Source organism: Astyanax mexicanus, chromosome 12 (assembly GCF_023375975.1).
Source record: "Astyanax mexicanus isolate ESR-SI-001 chromosome 12, AstMex3_surface, whole genome shotgun sequence".
Taxonomy (NCBI): domain Eukaryota; kingdom Metazoa; phylum Chordata; class Actinopteri; order Characiformes; family Acestrorhamphidae; genus Astyanax; species Astyanax mexicanus.
The window spans coordinates 7220510-7238903 of record NC_064419.1 but is presented as its reverse complement, the minus strand read 5'-3'; the positions used below and the strand labels follow the sequence as shown (position 1 = coordinate 7238903).

The window sequence follows — 18394 nt, the reverse complement described above, 5'->3', positions numbered from 1 at the left end:
GGGTTGTGTTGTTTATTTATTGTTTTGTACCCATTGTTCTTTCCAATTTTGCTTCGATTGATCAAAGCCATTAAACCCATCCATCCAGTAGGACAAGGACCAGACTACGCCTCCTCTGATACATGCTCTGATACATCCGCTGAGGAAAGTGCTCGACCTCCAGCTCTGATACATCAGCTAACAAACACCTGTGCTGGCCAGCAGTATTATAGGTGTGATGCGGTGAGAGAGCACCACCTACTGTTCCCACCCAGAGAGAACATAGTCCATTGTGTGAAAGGTGCTGTGAATCATGGTCTGGATCCAAGAAATGAAATGTGGTCCAGATCAACAGAAGCATGATCTGGTTTGTCCTTATTCTGAAAACACTTTTCCAGATAAGATTTTCAGACTAATTACAAAAAACTAAGGCAGGATCATCATCACACTTTAAACAATAGAAGAAGAAAAAGAAGCACTGTTTTGCTGAAATTCCACTCCCCTTGTTACATTAGTACAATATGGGTACAACAGTTTATGCTGGTGATTCCTGTATCTACTGTAACTGTAGATTAATTTATTTATAAACAGAAATAAAATGAATCGGCTATGTGATACGACTGCACTTGAAAGGCAGAAAGGCAGAATTTGACACGAGAGCTGAAAAACCTGCAACTAATTGGCTAATCAGTGTTAAGTACAGTGAGACTTCGCCAACTTAGGTGATGATGACAGAAATGGTAAAGTATTTTAGTGCGCTCCATCATTTAAATGAAGAGAGATACCCAAACTAACTAAACTACATGAACAGTATACAATGTCAGAAATACATCAACATTGGTCTGGACTTTAAAACACACTTTCAAGAGTAAAAATGGCATTTTTCACCTTAATATTGCTTAAGGATTGGAGCCATTTTGACAAGGCCCAAAATGAGATGTGTAATATTAAAGGTCTTGTGGAATTTTAATGTTAAATAATGGATTTAGTTACTTACCTCAGTCAAATTAACATGATGTACCAACAAATTAATGTAACCTTTTCCATAAAAAGTAAATTCTGCTGCTGCAGGAGAAAACAATCTCATGGTAGGATCACCACAAACCCATTTCAGCCACAAGGTAGCGCTGCTGTTGCATCTAAACATACTGTAGTCTGTTTTTTTTTTTTGTAACCAGTACAAGACTAATAATCATAAAAATCAATGGTATGTTCTTATTTTATGTGAAATTTATAATCTCTGCTATACTATCTGTTATAAATCAGGCTGTGTAGTTTCTATGGTTAAATTGGTCATTTAGACCATCCCTTTTTAAACTGTCCAATCAGCGAATTACTTGAGAATGAATGTTACAGTAGAATTTTATTTTAAATAGAATGTATTATTATTATGTAAATCTTAGAAGAATACAACATTTTAAAAATATTTTGTGACAAACAGATTTTAAGAAAAGTAGAAGCAATTTTTTTGTATTTGCCTTAATAAATGAATATACTAGAGCATCTCAAAAATGAGAATATCATAGAATATTGAAAAGTTCCTTTATTTCAGTAATCCAGTTCAAAATGTGAAACTCGTACATAGATGTATTACACATGGAGTGATCTATTTTAACTGTTATTAATTATATATTTTATTGTTGATGAGTATGACTTAGAGACAATGAAAACCCAAAAATCAGTGTCTCAGAAAATCAGAATATTATATATTATATGGTGTAGACAGTGATGTCATCTGCTGGTGTTGGTCCACTGTGTTATATTCTCAAGTCTAGAGTCAGTGCAGTGTTTTCCCAGATAATCTTATAGCAATTCATGCTTCCCTCTGCTGAAAACTTTTATGGAGATGCGGATTTCATTTTCCAACAGGACTTGGCACACTGCCCACACTGCCAAAAGTACCAATCGGTCTTCTATAATATTCAAATTTTCGGAGAAACTGATTTTCATTGGCTGTAAGCCATAAACATAAACAATAAAAGAAAGAAATGCTTAAAATAAATCACTCCGTGCATAATACATCTATATAATATATGAGTTTTACATTTTAAACTTAATTACTGAAATAAAGTATTTTGTAATGATATTCTATTTTTTAGATGCACTAGTATATATTTATACACTGTATATACATCTGCTTGCTTACAATCTCTCTGTTGTGACGCATAGACATAAATACATTGTCCAATCAGCGAGCTGCTTGATAGAACGAATAGCCAATCCTGGCGTAAACGCAGGGGGAAAAACTGGCGCGTCTCAAATCGCTCATTACCCCTATGAAGTGCACCACATAAGTTTAATTTATGCACCAAAACAATGTATTTTTAACGGCATGGCAGTGGATAAATTTAAACTGCTATTTATTATGCGTATATTCTATTGTACTTGGGTGGAAAATCCATGTTTTTAAATTAATTCAATGCACTTTATAGGGAGTAGGAAGCCATTTGGGATGTGACCCGCCACGCTCCAAGCCGGTAACTGTAGAAACGAGAAGAGTCTGCAGACCCTGAGGAGGAGCTAAGTTCGCAGACTCGTTCATAAATAAAGCTAACGCTAGCAAGCTAATTCAGTCAAAAATGCGAAAAAAAGATTAATAAACCTAAGTCTATTATTGAATTCTTTATAACAATGATATAAACACTGAAGTATGTTAACCTAGTTAGCTGGTAAGCCTGTTCTCAAACCAGCTACCTTATCAAACTACGCTAGCTAACGCTAGCTAATGGGTTTAGCTAGTTAACTAGTGAGCTAAGATAACCAAGTCCACTAAACTGTGTTGTTCACTTGGTTGCCTTGTTTAATCAAATCAAATCCGCGACTATGGGGAAAGATGTGGAGGAGGTTGCAGCGTCTCTAGTCCGGGAATATCTCAGTCGAAAGGTGGGTGACAGCAGTGTACAATAATATACAGCTCTGGAAAAAAAAGAGACCACTTCATAATCAGTCTTCTGATTTTGCTATCTATAGGTATATGTTTGAGTAAAATAAACATTGTTGTTTTATTTTATAAACTACAGACAATATTTCTCCCAAATTCCAAATAAAAATATTCTCATTTAGAACATTTATTTGCAGAAAATGAGAAATATATGAAATGACAAAAAAGTTGCAGAGCTTTCAGACCTCAAATAGTTTTTACTCACTATTTTCATGCAACTTGGCATGTTCTCCTCCACCAGTCTTTCACACTGCTTTTGGATAACTTTATGCCACTCCTGGTGCAAAAATTCAAGCAATTCAGCTTAGTTTGATGTCTTGTGATCATCCATCTTCCTCTTGATTACTCTTGGTTTTCAATTTGGTAAGATCAAAGAAATTCTTATTTTTTCCAGAGCTGTATGTGTCCTAATGTTTGTTTGCTTTTTTTTTTAATGAACACATACATCTACTTCATATTGAACCTAGTTCAATAACCCTTATATTCAGAGCTGCTTTTAACATTGTAGTATTTTCAAACTTCAAATTTCAATATGTGTGTATTTGCCTGAATTTCTAGATGAATAGTGGAATTTAACCTTTACCCTTAAAAACGTAGCCAAATCGAGATGGTTATAGTTTTGTTTTAGAGTTACAAGGCTAAATACTTACACTTACACTTATTATTGTAGGGCCTGAAGAAAACGATAGCTTGCATGGATGTGGAGCTTCCGAGGACAAATTTGAGCATCAACAACAGAACTGACCTTCGCCGAGTTCTTCATCTGGAAAGTCTTTACAAAAAAAATAAGGTAAGAGCTGAACCTGCCAGTGGTAATACCCACTCATCATCAAAACAAAATCTGCACCCAGATGGAAGTGTAGGATTGCAATACTATTCGGAAGACTGATTTAAGTTACCACTAACAATAAATTAGTATATATTTAGCCTAAGACATACCAGATGTCTTAGCATGGAGTTGTAGAGGTTCCTAATGATGTCCTGTAATAATCAATCCTATACAGCTTGAATGTTCTCACACAGTTCCTGCTGATTCTGAGGTAGGTGTGGAGTGTTCATAGCACACAGGGGAGCATTCAGAAAAGGTAGAACCACTCATCTTTTATCTTGCAGGCTACATGGATTCATTGATCAAAAATAGAAAAAAACAGCAGCACTTGTTGACTGGAGACTTTCAGATTTATTAAAGATACAAAAAATAACCAACACGTTTCGGCACTCAGACCCCCATCAGGGTTAAAAGACAAAAACATCCCAGTTTTTAAAATACTCATGATTATAAAACAACCAATGAGAACACCCCAAGGACTGAAGAGACTAAATGAGAGACAGCTCAATTCCACAGGGGAACCTCTTACACCTAAAACATCTTAAAAGTCCATTAGAAATTGACAAACACAATTAGGCATTACTTATATTAAGAAAATACTTTTTTCACAGAGGAAAAATACAGCCAAACTGACAATACTGACAACCATTTCCCCAAATTCTCTAAAGAAACATTTTTATTGTAAAATTCTCATTCGTACCCTCAGGAAATAAACTTTGAAGATATAAAATCCCAAGCCCTCTTTTTTCTTTTTTGCTCTGTATAACCCTATTTTTGTATTTTTTATTTGTTAAATATGAGCTTCTATGTTCTGTAATTCTGGCTTTTAATGGTCTAGACATCTCTCTCCCACTTAAACTTTTCCACATGGACATTGGATCATTTAGATAACATTTTTAGTTTTACATGCAATAAAATATTTTATATTAACCAAACATTTGTCCACATGCTACTGACATCTCAAGAGCTTGTCTTGAAGACACAGATATTATGTGATGACCGGCCGCATCACCAGACCTATACCTGATTGAAAATGTAGGGGGTGAAATTAGATTAACTATCAACACTCCTATACCCCTACCACAAAAATCTGCAGGAACTACCTGAGAATATTCAATCTATATGGGACAGATTATCACAGGACACTATTAAGAACCTCTATAAAGTCATTACATGTTGCTTTAAACATGCATTACACTCTCTTTCTGTATGTATAGCTCAATAAATATTGCCAATTATAGTCTGAATCGTAATGTATCTTCCTTCCATAAAGTATTACAATCTAGAATTATGAATGTGATGAAGATCTGATTATGTTCTTCTGCTTTGTTCAGTCTGAGGAGCACCCACTGAAATCGATGCTGGAGATGATGGTGAAGGAGCGGATGAAGAAAGGTGCAGAGGTTAAAAGAAGTTCTCTGATGGACAACAGAACTCAAGAGATCCCAGCTGAGGAAAATTTGCCAAAATCTGGTTCATCCTTCACTGAGGAAGATTCTTCTTCTGAGAGGAAAGATAAAGATGTTATGGATCAGCACAGACACAGAGCGAGGTATCTGCTCTGTTTAATATGGAATAGCTGAAACCTTCACACCACTTACAGAGCATGCTGGTGACTCTCACTGCTTGTACCAAAATAAACATTAGTGGTCAAATATTACTGTTCAGATGTTTGTGATCACAAAAGATCTGTTATTGATTTAATATACGTGTGTATGAACATTATTTTTGCTGAGTTTGCTGTGTTTATGTAGTGAGCAGAGCCCATTCATGTAAATGAGTCGGTATGCTGATGGCAAGCTGCATGACCGGGATTCTAACCAGTGATCTCCTGATCATGGCAGCTCTTAGCCTGATGGACCTCAAAAGTCATTTCTGAGTATTTCTATTGGTCTATTCATCATGAAATTCTCATACAATATTAAGATTGATGGCGAGATTCACATTATGACAAAAAGTGAACAATGGTAAAAGTGGAGATACAAGATTTTTGTCAGAAAGTGACGATAGGCACTATAAATTGAAGATGTTGGATTTGGTATATCAAGTACTTATGAAAAGAAACAGGCAATAAATAACAGTATTAGGGTTAGATTATATGACTTAGCTATTATATAATGATACTTTAAGAAACCCACATTCTTAAATAAAAAATTCTGATTGTTTTATAAATGTTTCCCTAAATGTTTTGCAGTTTGTCCGAGGGCAGCTCTGCTGTGTCACAGCTTATAGCGCCATCTTCAGCAGACCAGACTCCTTCACCAAAGAGCTCCAGGAGCAGTTCTCTAGTTTCAGAAGGTGAGAGAAACATATCGTTCTCCAGTCATGATGGTCTCTTCACCTCGGGTAAGGTGGGGTCCAGTTCTGAGAGGAAGAGCGATGATGTGGACGGTCAGGGCAGCAGGACCAGCAAAATGAGGAGAGGCCTCATGGCAGGTCCCATCACTACATCAGCTCAGGTTTGCAAGTTTTATGGATATGTTCACATTGTTAGCCTAAAGTGACTCAAATCTGATATTTTCCTTAGTGTAAGACCTGTGTGGACACTTTACATGCATATTTTTATTAAAAACATAACCTCCTTATATTTAAGTGCACAAATGCATAAATTATGTAAATCACTGCCACTTAAAAGAGTTATTTGTGAGTTTCTGACAGAAGCACTAACCTAACTACTGAGATTCCCTCTGGCAGCTTCTATATGTAAAGATGTACAATCTCAATCACACCATTTAAAACAGTTTTTTTTTAAACAGTAATATAACTTAATTTGTTATGTTTTGTTGTCATTTAAAATTCAGATGTAGTTGTTGTTGGCTTTTATTGTTTTTGTCCCTCTGTTGAAAATGAATGGTGAATTTGAATTTTCTTCATAGGAAAACAGTCGGAGACGTCCTGCTCGAAAAGCAGCTGGATCTTTGAGCTTCTTATCCCAGGCTGACAGTGACTCCGACAGGATGAAGTGGACAGGCCGGAGCTGGAGCTTGGATGCTGGACACACAGAGTCTGTTGGAATCAGCTCTTTTGAGACAGACAGCTGCGGGTCAGTCAGTTCACCCAGACAGGAAACAGAGAGCGATGGGTCTGATGGGGTGCAGAGAGTGAAATCACACAAGTAAGCTGAACTGTCTCTGTTTTTAAATCATAGACGGGGTGCACAAAGAACCCTTTGTGATAGTTCCGTATAATTCATTGTATTTTTATTGTAATCATAATGTGAGTGTTCAGTCAAATTGCATTACCAGCATGCAGCAACAGGGGGAGCTCTTCACACTGCAGATAGTGCACACATGACATAACTAGGCTTGAGGTAGAGTGAGGATAGAGTGAGGTAGAGTGAGGCAAAGCGAGATTGAGCAAGACATAGCATTGGAGATTGAGTCAGTGGATGGTTGTGTGAGGTATAGTGAGGATAGAGCAAGGTAAATTTAGATAAACTGAGGTAGTGCAAGATGGAGTGAGTTAGATCAAGGCAAAGTAAATTAGAGTGAGGTTGAGGCAGAGTAGTAGAGTAGAGTAGAGTGAAGCAGAGGGTGGTATTGCTAGGTAGAGTGAGTTAGATCAATGCAGGGTGAGGTTAAGTTAGATAGACTGAGGTAGAGTGAGATCGATCAAGTTAGAGTGAGGCAGAGCTAGCTGAGTGAGGTGGAGGTCCGGAGTGAACGAATGCTCACACTGCACTACTTCTTGAGTGCAGCCAATTCAGTTGCTAAAAAACTTTTTGAAGAATTTTAAATAATTAAGGATCTTAATATATTGTGTTTTATGTCGTAATCAGGATATGTAATGGCATTGTCCCAAAGCATATTATTTTGTTCATATTGTACACCTTTTCTTTGCGATTTTGCTGATCAGTCCATATAAATAAATGCTGGGATATTTATTGTCTGGAACATTAAGTCATGGCATGTATGTACTTGTGCGTGTTCTGATCTGAGGTTTTGCTGTTTCTTCTTACAGAAACAAATCAGCACACGGTCCAAGAGTTGATGGTCTCCACATGGAAGGAATGGCTCTGGGTAGTGCATCTATAATGTTCTACAGACTGCAGTTCATACCATGGGCCACAGCCAACTCAACTGCAAAATAACAGCTGTAATATTTGTCTTTGATATTGTGCTTTTTAGTGGTCCAAATCTGAGGTATCAAAAAAAAAATCAACATCTTTTTTGTGGAACTTTTTCAGATTGAAGGCTTGTTAAGAACTAATCACATTATGGATGTACATGCATTGCCGATAAAATAAGGCACCCAAAGTTGATATTTGGAATGTAATGAATCTTTTTATATATGTGAATGTAATGAAGATATATGTAATTGATTACAATATTAGATTGAAAGGATACGTTTATTTTGGAAAACTGTACAAGATGAGATGTGTGGTTGGGTATGGAAGCTTACAGATCTCCATATCAGCAGTTGGGCCATTGTATTACTTCACAGCAAAGGCAGTATTGAATGAAGTGTTCACCATAAGGCCTCCATACTGGATTTTTGGAGGCAGAAACAAACGACCTCCTTGCTTTAAAGTCTTTCAAAGTCTGTCAACTGGGCAAAATGTCGTTGAGGCTTGTTTAGCAGTCACTGATCTCTCACCAGGAGGTGCACTATCAAAAATAGCCCCAAAGAGCCTTTTTATAGGGCAGCGGGGAAACAATTTTATGCTATATTTTTGTAGTTTTTTTTGTAGTAGAGTGTAGTTTTTGTGCAGTGATTGTTAATTATTTTATAGAATGTATCAGATAATCTTCTCTTGTTTTGCTGTGCAGATGACATTGATGATGAGGAGGATCTGGGGGGATTTTCAGCAGCACCAGTTCATAACTCTTTACCTCAGCTCAATTTAAACAAACATCCTATGGACCAGCAAACAGCCACAGTAAGCATTGCATCTTAGGAAAGTCAAAGAAAATATGTTACACTATGTGGACAAAAGTATTGGGACACCTGCTCATTCAGTTTTTATCCAAAACTATCTTGAGAAGGTTTTTATTAGATTAAGATTTCAGAGACTGTATCACACCAAATAAAATGGACATCTGCTCATTCATTGTTTAGTCTGAAAACAAGGTTTTAAAACGAATGTATCCTGCATTCATTAGAGTAATGTTTTTGCTAATGCTAAATGAAAGATAGTAGGAACCGCTGGTTTTCAACACTGTGCCAAATGACTTATAAATCCCTCATAATCTAAACTTGTGCTATATGATATTACTTTATATTTAGATTATATTATGTATATTATGTATTTTTTCTAGGCCTTGAAGGAGATCATATTCGGCTCTCCTGTTATGTGCTTTAGTGAGGAGTGGAAACGCCAGAGTTTCACCTTTTCAAACACACATGGTCTGAGATATGGGATCGTGCAGAAGAAGGTATTTAGTTTTATTCATAGAAATCCATTGCATCTTCCTACTTTACATATACTTGTTTTTTTGAAAATCCACAGTAAATATATACAACTCTGGAAAACATTAAGAGACGTATTTATAGGTTTATGTTTGAATAAAATAAACATTGTTGTTTTATTCTATAAACTACAGACGACACTTCTCCCAAATTTCATGTATAAATATTTTCATTTAGAGCATTTATTTGCAAAAAATGAGAAATGGCTGAAATAAAAAAAAAGATGCAGAGCTTTCAGACCTCAAATAATGCAAAGAAAACAAGTTCATATTCATGAGGTTTTAAGAGTGCAGAAATCAATATTTTGTGAAATAACTAAATATTGTTTTTAATCACATTTTTCATATGCATCTTGGCATGTTCTTCTCCACCAGCCTTACACACTGCTTTTGGATAACTTTATGCCTTTACTCCTGGTACAACAATTCAGGCAGTTCAGCTTGGTGGTTTGATGGCTTGTGTTCGCCCATCTTCTTCTTGATTAAATTCCAGAGGTTTTCAATTTGGTAAAATCAAAGAAACTCATCATTTTTATTTGGTCTCTTATTTTTTTCCAGAGCTGTATATACAGCATCGTGTTGTTTTCCTGATGAGTGCCAGTTTCATCATAACATTTTTGATGGTCTTTGCCACTGCACTTGAGGATACTTTCAAAGTTCTTAAAAATGTTCAGATTGACTGACCTTAATTTATTTAAGTCACTTTTATTTCTTTACTTAGTTGAGTAGTATTTTGTGTTCTTGTGTGTAAATGAATATATACTGTTTGAACAGGGAGGACCGTGTGGAGTGCTCGCTGCTGTCCAGGCCACTGTTCTCCAGAAACTTCTATTTGAAAGAACCAGCAGTGACTCGCCGTCGGAGTAAGTGCTGTCAAGCATCAATCATCTTTCATCTTCATGTCATTTGGGTCTTCTTACGTCATGCAGATGAAATTTTCTGCATCTGCAGTATTGAGTTATTTCACTGTTGTTCGGATTTGATCGGATTGCCGTTTATAAACGGGACGATGTTCATGACGAAGCTATACTTCCAGTTTATGAAATTATATTTCACCAATTGATAAGCGTCACTGGAGGATATGGGTTTAAATCTTGCGTTATTAAATTTCTGCAGGAGGCTGCGGGTTTCGGATGCTGAGAGGACGACGTGCCTGGCCGAAGCCGTGGCTGAAATCCTGTGGAGGGCTGGAGGCAGGAAGAGAGCCACTGTTGCTGTGTAAGCCCGTGAATTATTTACTGCGAGACTAAATTACTGATCGGTAAAAAAAAAAAAAAAAAAAAACTTACCTGCCTCTGATCTCTCTACAGAAACTCTGGCAGGAGGCTGTTCACGCCAGTGGGCCACTACAGGCCTGATGGGGTTCTGGAGACGGTAAAAAATATCTATTCTTAACACCAACTTTAAGACTTGGGATGATCAATCATATTTGGATTGTTATCACAGATTGATTTTCATGCTAAACACATCAAAAGAGCTGCGATGACAAATTAAATAACAGATAACTCATATTGAACTTTACTTTACCCACTAGCAGCAACAGAGGGAGCTCTTTACACTACAGACTAGACATTTATATAAAATTTTGCTTACAGTAACAAAACAGAACAGTTAGGGCTGGACAATATGTCCATAAAATAATATCACAATATTTCATGGTACATTTGCGATAAAATTCTTGGCAAAAAAAAAAATAATAATAATAATAAGCAATGATGACAAAATAACCATATTTTTTGCACTATGAGGCACACCTAAAATCAAAAATCTATATTCTACAACTACATATAAAACATATTTTTAATGTTGTAATTGTATCTAAAATATTTACAACCTAATTATTAACCATTAATAAACTTCCTTATAGACTGGTTACAAAACCCTTTGTAAAGAAGCCTATCAAATAATAATAATAATAATAATAATAATAATAATAATAATAATAATAGTAATAATAATAGTAGTAATAATAATAATAATAACAAAATAAGCAATGTAGCAAACAAATCTACCACAAAACTAAAGTGCAGTATATATGTAGTTGTTGTATTTGAACTGCAAACAAACATAAAAAATATATATATATATATATATATATATATATATATATATATATATACTATATATAAGAGACTGCTTTCAAGAATATCATGATATATTTATATTTATATCTATATTTTTATGTAAAAATGATATCTATATTTTTATGCAATATTTGTGTGAACAATATGATATGTCACACCCATAATCATATTATATCATAATAAATTGAATCATAGCCCCTGTAAGTTATTGCTAGTACACAAGCCCTAGTAATATGCAGCTAGGGCTGAGTAATATTGTCAAAGTTAATTAACATTGCATTACCAGAATTGCAACATGCAAATAAGCCACTAATAAATCCCTGTTGTTTGTGTGCTGTGAACATCCTGACCAATCACAGATGTTCGGGTGCATCAAGATATAATTACATAATCCAACAAACATAAATCATTTTTTGTCAAAATTAATGCAAGCCAGTCTTCAACCACATCAGATGTTCATCAGTGGGTTTATTTTTATTGGTGCTGCAAGCAAGTCCCAGTCGCAGTGTAACGGCAGCAGGGTGGTTTGGGGATAAAGTACACTGCACTTCTGCTGTGCTATTGGACATTTGGACATTAGAATTTTCACACATACTAGTTTAACATACTAACATGGCAGATGAGATTTAAAGCATTAATGTGCTAATTCTGAAATTCTGCTCAGACAAATCCAAGAAAAAAAAAAAGAATATGGACAAAACCATGGCTCACATGTACTGTAATGCCAGAGTGAGGTGTGATGTTAGCACAGTAAATTGACAGTAAATACATATATACAGTATCAGTCAAAAGTTTGGACACATCTTTTCATTCAGTGTTTTTATTTATTAACTTCATCAAGACTATGAAGGAACATATAAAGAATCATGTTGTAACATGTTGTAGCTGCTCTTATCTGTTACAGTTTCTGAGGCTGGTAACTATGATGTATTCTGTGCAGCAGAGGTAACTCTTGGCATTTCTTTCCTGGGGCGGTCCTGATGAGAGCCAGTTTCATCATAATGTTTTTGATGGTCTTTGTGAATGCACTTGAGAGGAAGTTGAAAATATTTTTTCTTTATTTAGTTGAGTAGTTTTTACCATAATATGGATTAGAACATTATTCTAATATTCACTATTCACTGTATACCTCTATACAATATATATATATATATATATATATATATATATATATATATATATATATATATATATATATATATATATATATATATATATATATAACTCTATATATATATAACTCTACAGCTTCACAACTTTACGTTTGATGCTATCAAACATATTAAGAGGCAATAAATTCAAGTAATTAAGCACAGCTGTTAACTGAAAGCCTTAGTTCCAGATGACTCTACCTCATAAAGCTGACCTGAGAAAATGCAGCCAAGATGTGCAAAACTGTCTTTATCTAAGCAAATGGTGCTACTTTAAAGATTTTAAAATATACAACATATTCTTGTTTGTTTTACACCTTTCTGTTTATTAAATAATTGCATGTTTTCTTCATAGTTTGGACGACTTTAGTATTAACCTACAAGGCAGAACATAATAGAAATAATTAAATAATAACAAAAAACAGAATTTTAGGTGTGTCCAAACCTTTGACTGGTACTGTATAAGGTCAAAGTAACATTTTTACACCAGAGAATCTGCTCCACTCCACATTATTGGAAACTAAGTTGTAAATACTGTATGTTTCATATTTATGATTCATGATCAGTGTAGCCCAAATGCTCTGGAAAAAGATTGGAGTACTGAAGATTGGATAGTAGACTCCATAATCTAGAGCATCATTTTTTACTATTACTCTAAAATTAGGAAGCGCAAATTAAGCCTTAAAATTCAACCAGGCCAAGCGTATCCTATCCGACAAACCCATGGTCAGAGCGTTAGAGCCATGGCTGCCATGGTTTGTCCAGATTGTGCAGCCTATTGGCATTTTGACCCTAATAAACATAGTTTTGTTTTTTAGATTTTAGCTTTCTTCTCCTAATTTGTTGCTCTTTTGTCCTCTGCTTGTCTCAGATCACCTGCATCAGTGTTGAGGGTTTGGATGATCTCCAGCTGCTGCTCCAGCAGAACATTCAGCAGGTAAGTTTGCAGCAGAACTTTATCATGATTCTGATCATCTGAAGACAATAGTAGAGCCAAAGATAGTTTGGCTTATCTGTGACCTGTGATTCAATCTTTAATCTTTTAGATATTTTAGTGAGTAACCTTTGCATCATGTGTCCAGTTAATTGAGAGAGACTTAGAGTAATTATACTCTCTTGTTCTGTCTGTTTCCTGTTTCCTGAGCTGATTCTTAAAGCAGGTCATTGTTTGTTTTTGTGCTCTGTTCAGTTTGAGTCAGGTCCCTTCGGCTGCGTCCTGCTCATCGTCTCCGCCGTCCTCTCCAGAACCATTCAGATGTAACGCTCTATTAACTTTACACAGACTCTTACTCTGAGAATAGACTCCTTTTTAAACTGGAGATGGTTGAGTAATTGTCTCTCCTTTTGTTCTGCAGGGTAAGAGGAGATATGGACGTGCCCACATCCACGCTTATCGGTGCTCATGGCTACTGCACACAGGTTAGCGTTTAAACTCCCGAACAGCTGAACTCTTCAGCCTCCACAGCATAGGCCTGCCCACCACTCCTGTGTGTGCGTGCACATGCAAGACTGGGCAATATGAAGAACATGTATCATTAGGATAGACTTTTCAATAATAGTGATTTTTCAGTATATCAGTACACATTATTCACAGTATCTGAATAACTTACATTCACTATAGGGTATACAGGGGTTAGACAATGAAACTGAGACACCTGTCATTTTAGTGTGGGAGGTTTCATGGCTAAATTGGAGCAGCCTGGTGGCCAATCTTCATTAATTGCACATTGCACCAGTAAGAGCAGAGTGTGAAGGTTCAATTATCAGGGTAAGAGCACAGTTGTGCTCAAAACATTATGGGTGACATACCAGAGTTCAAAAGAGGACAAATTGTTTGTGCACGTCTTGCTGGTGCATCTGTGACCAAGACAGCAAGTCTTTGTGATGTATCAAGAGCCATGGTATCCAGGGTAATGTCAGCATTACCCTGGAAAAAGTATTACAGTAATTAATTAATTGAGCTATCCAATGGCGTTAGGGCACATCACAACATTTTACGTCCAGTTCTTATTGAGATTACAACTATAATTAGATTATATCATCAGTAATTAAGAAGTATATTATGGTTTGACTGGTCTGGTAGGTTTTCAACACATGTATAAACAGAGCTTAAAAAACATGTGCATGTTAATCTTTATTGGAAATTTTTAACATGCTCAATTCTTTGGACAAATGTTGAAGTAATGCTGCTCATCTCTTTTAAAGACACTGGAAATACCACATCCTCAAATGTCCGGATTTCTGTGGCATTAGTTTAAAATTCTGAGGTTGGGTTGGTTGGTATACAGGCAGAGTGATGATGCTGTGCAGGGATGTGAAGAGGGCCTGGATATTGAGCAGTTTATTGGCTTAGCCTCGATGCCCGGAGGTCCCGGAGGTGCCACAGGCTGGAGCAGCTGCTGGAGAGTTTATACAGAAACTCTCTCTCCTCTTTTCTCCCCTCCCTCTCCTTTTCTCTCACTCTCTCTCTCTCTCTCTCTCTCTTTCTCTCTCTCTCTACCAATTCTTCCACATAGCCCCTTGTTTCCACACTTATTATCTATTGATCCATATACAATCACATTGTAGTTCTGTAACTACAGACTGTAGTCCTTCTGTTTCTCTGTTTATCCTTCTTTCACCCTGGTCTTCAATGATCAAAGTCCAGCTGTGAGACACACTGAGGTGTTTAAAAACTCCAGTAGCACTGCTGTCTGATATTTTGGATCCACTTATACCAGCACAACACATACTTAGCACATGATGAAAATGTGGTTAATATTTTACCATAGGGTGGAGGGCTAAAACTCTACCTCAGTTAAGTATGAAGAGAACATGATCAATATTAAAGTAAAATTATTCTTATTCATTGCTCAACATGCAGCAGCAAGTTTATTCAGTATTTGGAAATTAAACAGTGTGAAGGTTGGGATGTCTCTGATGCCAAAGTCTACTTAATGGCAGAGTGGACAGGGAATTCTCAGACATGTTTAAATAGCTTGATATTTTGGTGAAAATAGCCAAATTAATAATTAAAATGTCTAAATGTGTTATCAAAACTCTATACAATGTAGAAAAAGTATTTTAAACTAAAGGTTAGCATTTAAAATCTCCCCCAGCATTAAGTAGATGTATGTGTATCAGTGATTAAATCTTAAAAAATGCACTTTTTATTGATTTTAACATTATTTTTTTCTGTTTTGAAGGAACTGGTAAACCTGCTGCTTTGTGGACAGGCAGTCTCGAACGTCTTCAACGATGAAATGAAGCTGGACTCAGGAAACGGTAACTTTACGCTTCTGAAGGGGATCAGAGAGCGAAGCGACGTCGGCCTGCTGTCGTTATTTGAGCATTTTAATCTATGTAAGGTAAGAGAGTTCTGCACTGAGGAGCTGTGCAGTGTTTTAAATGAATGTGTGTATTACATATGCTACTTTAGCTATAGCTGTGTACTAATAGTGACTCCCTGCTTTCCCCCTACTCCAGGTGGGCTCGTACCTGAAGACCCCCAGGTTTCCGCTGTGGGTGGTCTGCAGTGAGAGCCACTTCAGTGTGCTGTTCTCGCTGTGCAAGGATCTGACCTCCAGCCAATGGAGCCCCAGAGAGTTTGACTTGTATTACTATGACGGTCTGGCCAATCAGCAAGAGCCAATCAGATTAACAGTCTGTGAGTTTAAAGCAGCTGTCTGAATAATAATAAAACATCCAGTGATTGGTAGATGACACTGTAATGCTTTCTGTTTATTCAGATCCAGGTTCTGATGTAAGGACCGCTAACACTGATGACCCGGACCTCATACCTCCTTTAGAGCTCTGCATCAGTACCAGGTCAGTCTGTCAATTAGTCAGTACATGATTTTATTGTTGAAATGTGTTTTTTTTTTTCTAATGCCAGCTTTACAGTGTTAAGATTTAGTAGAATATGTGTTTATTTAGTATATTTTGTAATGAATATTAAAATTTGGAATAGAATTTAGAATATGCTGAAGTATGAAGCGTCTTGCCTGGAGATATAGTTTAAGAAAACATTAAAGAAAACAGTTATTAGTATTAATATTGCATTATTATATTGTATTACGTAAAGATTGTTGTCAGACAGTGGTTCATTTACTGCTGTGTTAAACCCCGGCCACTATAAAGCAGTGTAGTACTCTGTCTTTAGAGCCTGCTGTTCTGATTGAATAATAAGTTTAAACTTTTACTCAGATTTTAGAAATATGATATGTGGTTTCCATAATGTTTTTTTTTTTTTTTTTTTTTTTGCAATTTTTAAAATGTATTGTGAATATCAAAATGTTTCAGACCAAAACAGGATTGATACTATTTAAAATAGAAAATGAACACTAATTATCTTAAGCATCATCTGATGAATGTCTGGCAACCTACAAGCAAATAAGAAAGTAGAATAAAGATAAAAAAAAAGTGTTGTACATTTAATGGCAACATTTCAGTAATAAGTCAACTTAAGGTTTTATATTATTATAATCCTCAACCTAAAAGTAGTAATTCGTAATAATAACAAAAAAGTAAATAAATTCTAAATATATATTATGATTATTGTTTTGCTGTTACACAAAAAATAAGAGTAGTCACAAATAGTTCTGCTTATAGAATACATTCGTTTTTTTATGATATAAAAAGTGAAAAAAATATTTTATTTATTTAGACAAATATTGTGTACACAGGATTTTGACATTTTTAGGATGTTTTTAAGCAACTCTTTTACTGGACCTGGCACCTATTAAAATGTGGACAGTTTACATCCAAACAGCTGTGAGGAAACAGCCTTCCTTTAGCAGGCTTGTAAAGAATATATGAGTCATATTAGTTTTTAGATGTCAAACTCTAGGCACCTTCAGTATTATAAATGACATTACACTTAATAGCACAGCATTCAACCAACACACACCAGGGCGTACTCTTAACCAGAAACCACCATCCACACCTGTCCACATCTGGATATGCACATATATTTACACACATACACACACCAGGGCAATTAAGAGCAATTTAGATCCTATTAACCCGATCTCTGTGTTTTTGGACTGTGGAAGAAAACCCAAGCAGGCACAGGGAGAAGAACATGGAAACCCGTCTCAGAAAGGGACTTGAACCCAAGACCTCAGTGCTAGTCACCATGCTGTCCAAATATTACCCAAAATCTCAAATGATCCCCAGTGACAATCTCTTCTTTTCTAATATTATGTGTTTGTGTGTTTTCCAGATGGACAGATGCAGTCGTGAGCTGGAACGAAAGTGAGCCGATTCTATGATTGTGCATCGAACTGAATAACAGTCATTAATCTACAATGACGACGACGCTGCTGCTGCTGCTGCTGCTGCTGCTGCTGGGCTGATCATGTACTTACTGATATAATCCAGATAAACCGACCACTTCCGTTTCAGAAATACTTCATTATGTAGTGTGTTTTCGAAAACGGATAAATACTCCTACATGGTGTGCTGCTTTTTACTGCCTTTACTTTTTTTATTTGCCTTATTTTTGTGTTATTTTGGTTGTACACAAGTTTGCAGTATTAATGTTTCACCGTTTATTTATTAAACAGATTATTAGCTGTTCATTTTTTTTTGGAGTGGCTTTTGTGCTTTAGTCTTCACATTTTACTGTATTACATTCCTCTGGGAATTCCTGGTAGAGTGGAATTCCATTAAAAGTGTACCGACTCTCCAGCAGGAGATAAGTTATTTCCTGTTACTGTTGGACCACACTGATTTAGGTCATCAGGTCAGCTGATAGGAAGCTGTGATGTTCTTGTATCTTCACTGATGAATCCTAGTACAACAGGAGTTATCTAAACAATCCCAGACTAAACAGAAGCTAGAAAGTGTCAAAAACTTTCCAGTTAACTCCAGTTAACGATATACAACTCAAAAGAGCAGGAGAGCAAGCCTAAGCTGAACACAAGTGATCTCTAACAAACTCACACAGAACTGTATTACTGAACTGAACTGTCATTCAGGAGATCGCTGGTTCGAATCCTGTTTATGCAGCTTGCCATCAG

At 36.0% G+C, this 18394-nt stretch overlaps 1 protein-coding gene across 1 annotated transcript; it reads left to right on the top strand.

The window, feature by feature from the left end:
* Positions 1–2459: 2459 nt before the first annotated feature.
* Positions 2460–17953, top strand: mindy4 (MINDY lysine 48 deubiquitinase 4). Its single transcript, XM_007234795.4, has 18 exons — positions 2460–2862; positions 3591–3710; positions 5084–5301; positions 5944–6208; positions 6626–6864; positions 7710–7768; positions 8519–8628; positions 9008–9124; positions 9932–10020; positions 10274–10375; positions 10468–10531; positions 13264–13329; positions 13582–13649; positions 13748–13811; positions 15578–15739; positions 15858–16038; positions 16121–16199; positions 17596–17953. The coding sequence occupies exons 1-18, from the start codon at positions 2803–2805 to the stop codon at positions 17642–17644; spliced, it is 2112 nt and encodes a 703-aa protein (XP_007234857.3). The 5' UTR covers positions 2460–2802; the 3' UTR covers positions 17645–17953.
* Positions 17954–18394: the final 441 nt, after the last annotated feature.

Excerpts from the sequence above, each read along its gene's own strand:
- mindy4 (XM_007234795.4), top strand. The coding sequence starts at position 2,803 with ATGGGGAAAGATGTGGAGGAGGTTGCAGCGTCTCTAGTCCGGGAATAT. Across the intron at positions 9,125-9,931 it reads ATGGGATCGTGCAGAAGAAG|GGAGGACCGTGTGGAGTGCT; the intron begins GTATTTAGTTTT and ends CTGTTTGAACAG. Across the intron at positions 16,200-17,595 it reads GAGCTCTGCATCAGTACCAG|ATGGACAGATGCAGTCGTGA; the intron begins GTCAGTCTGTCA and ends TGTGTTTTCCAG.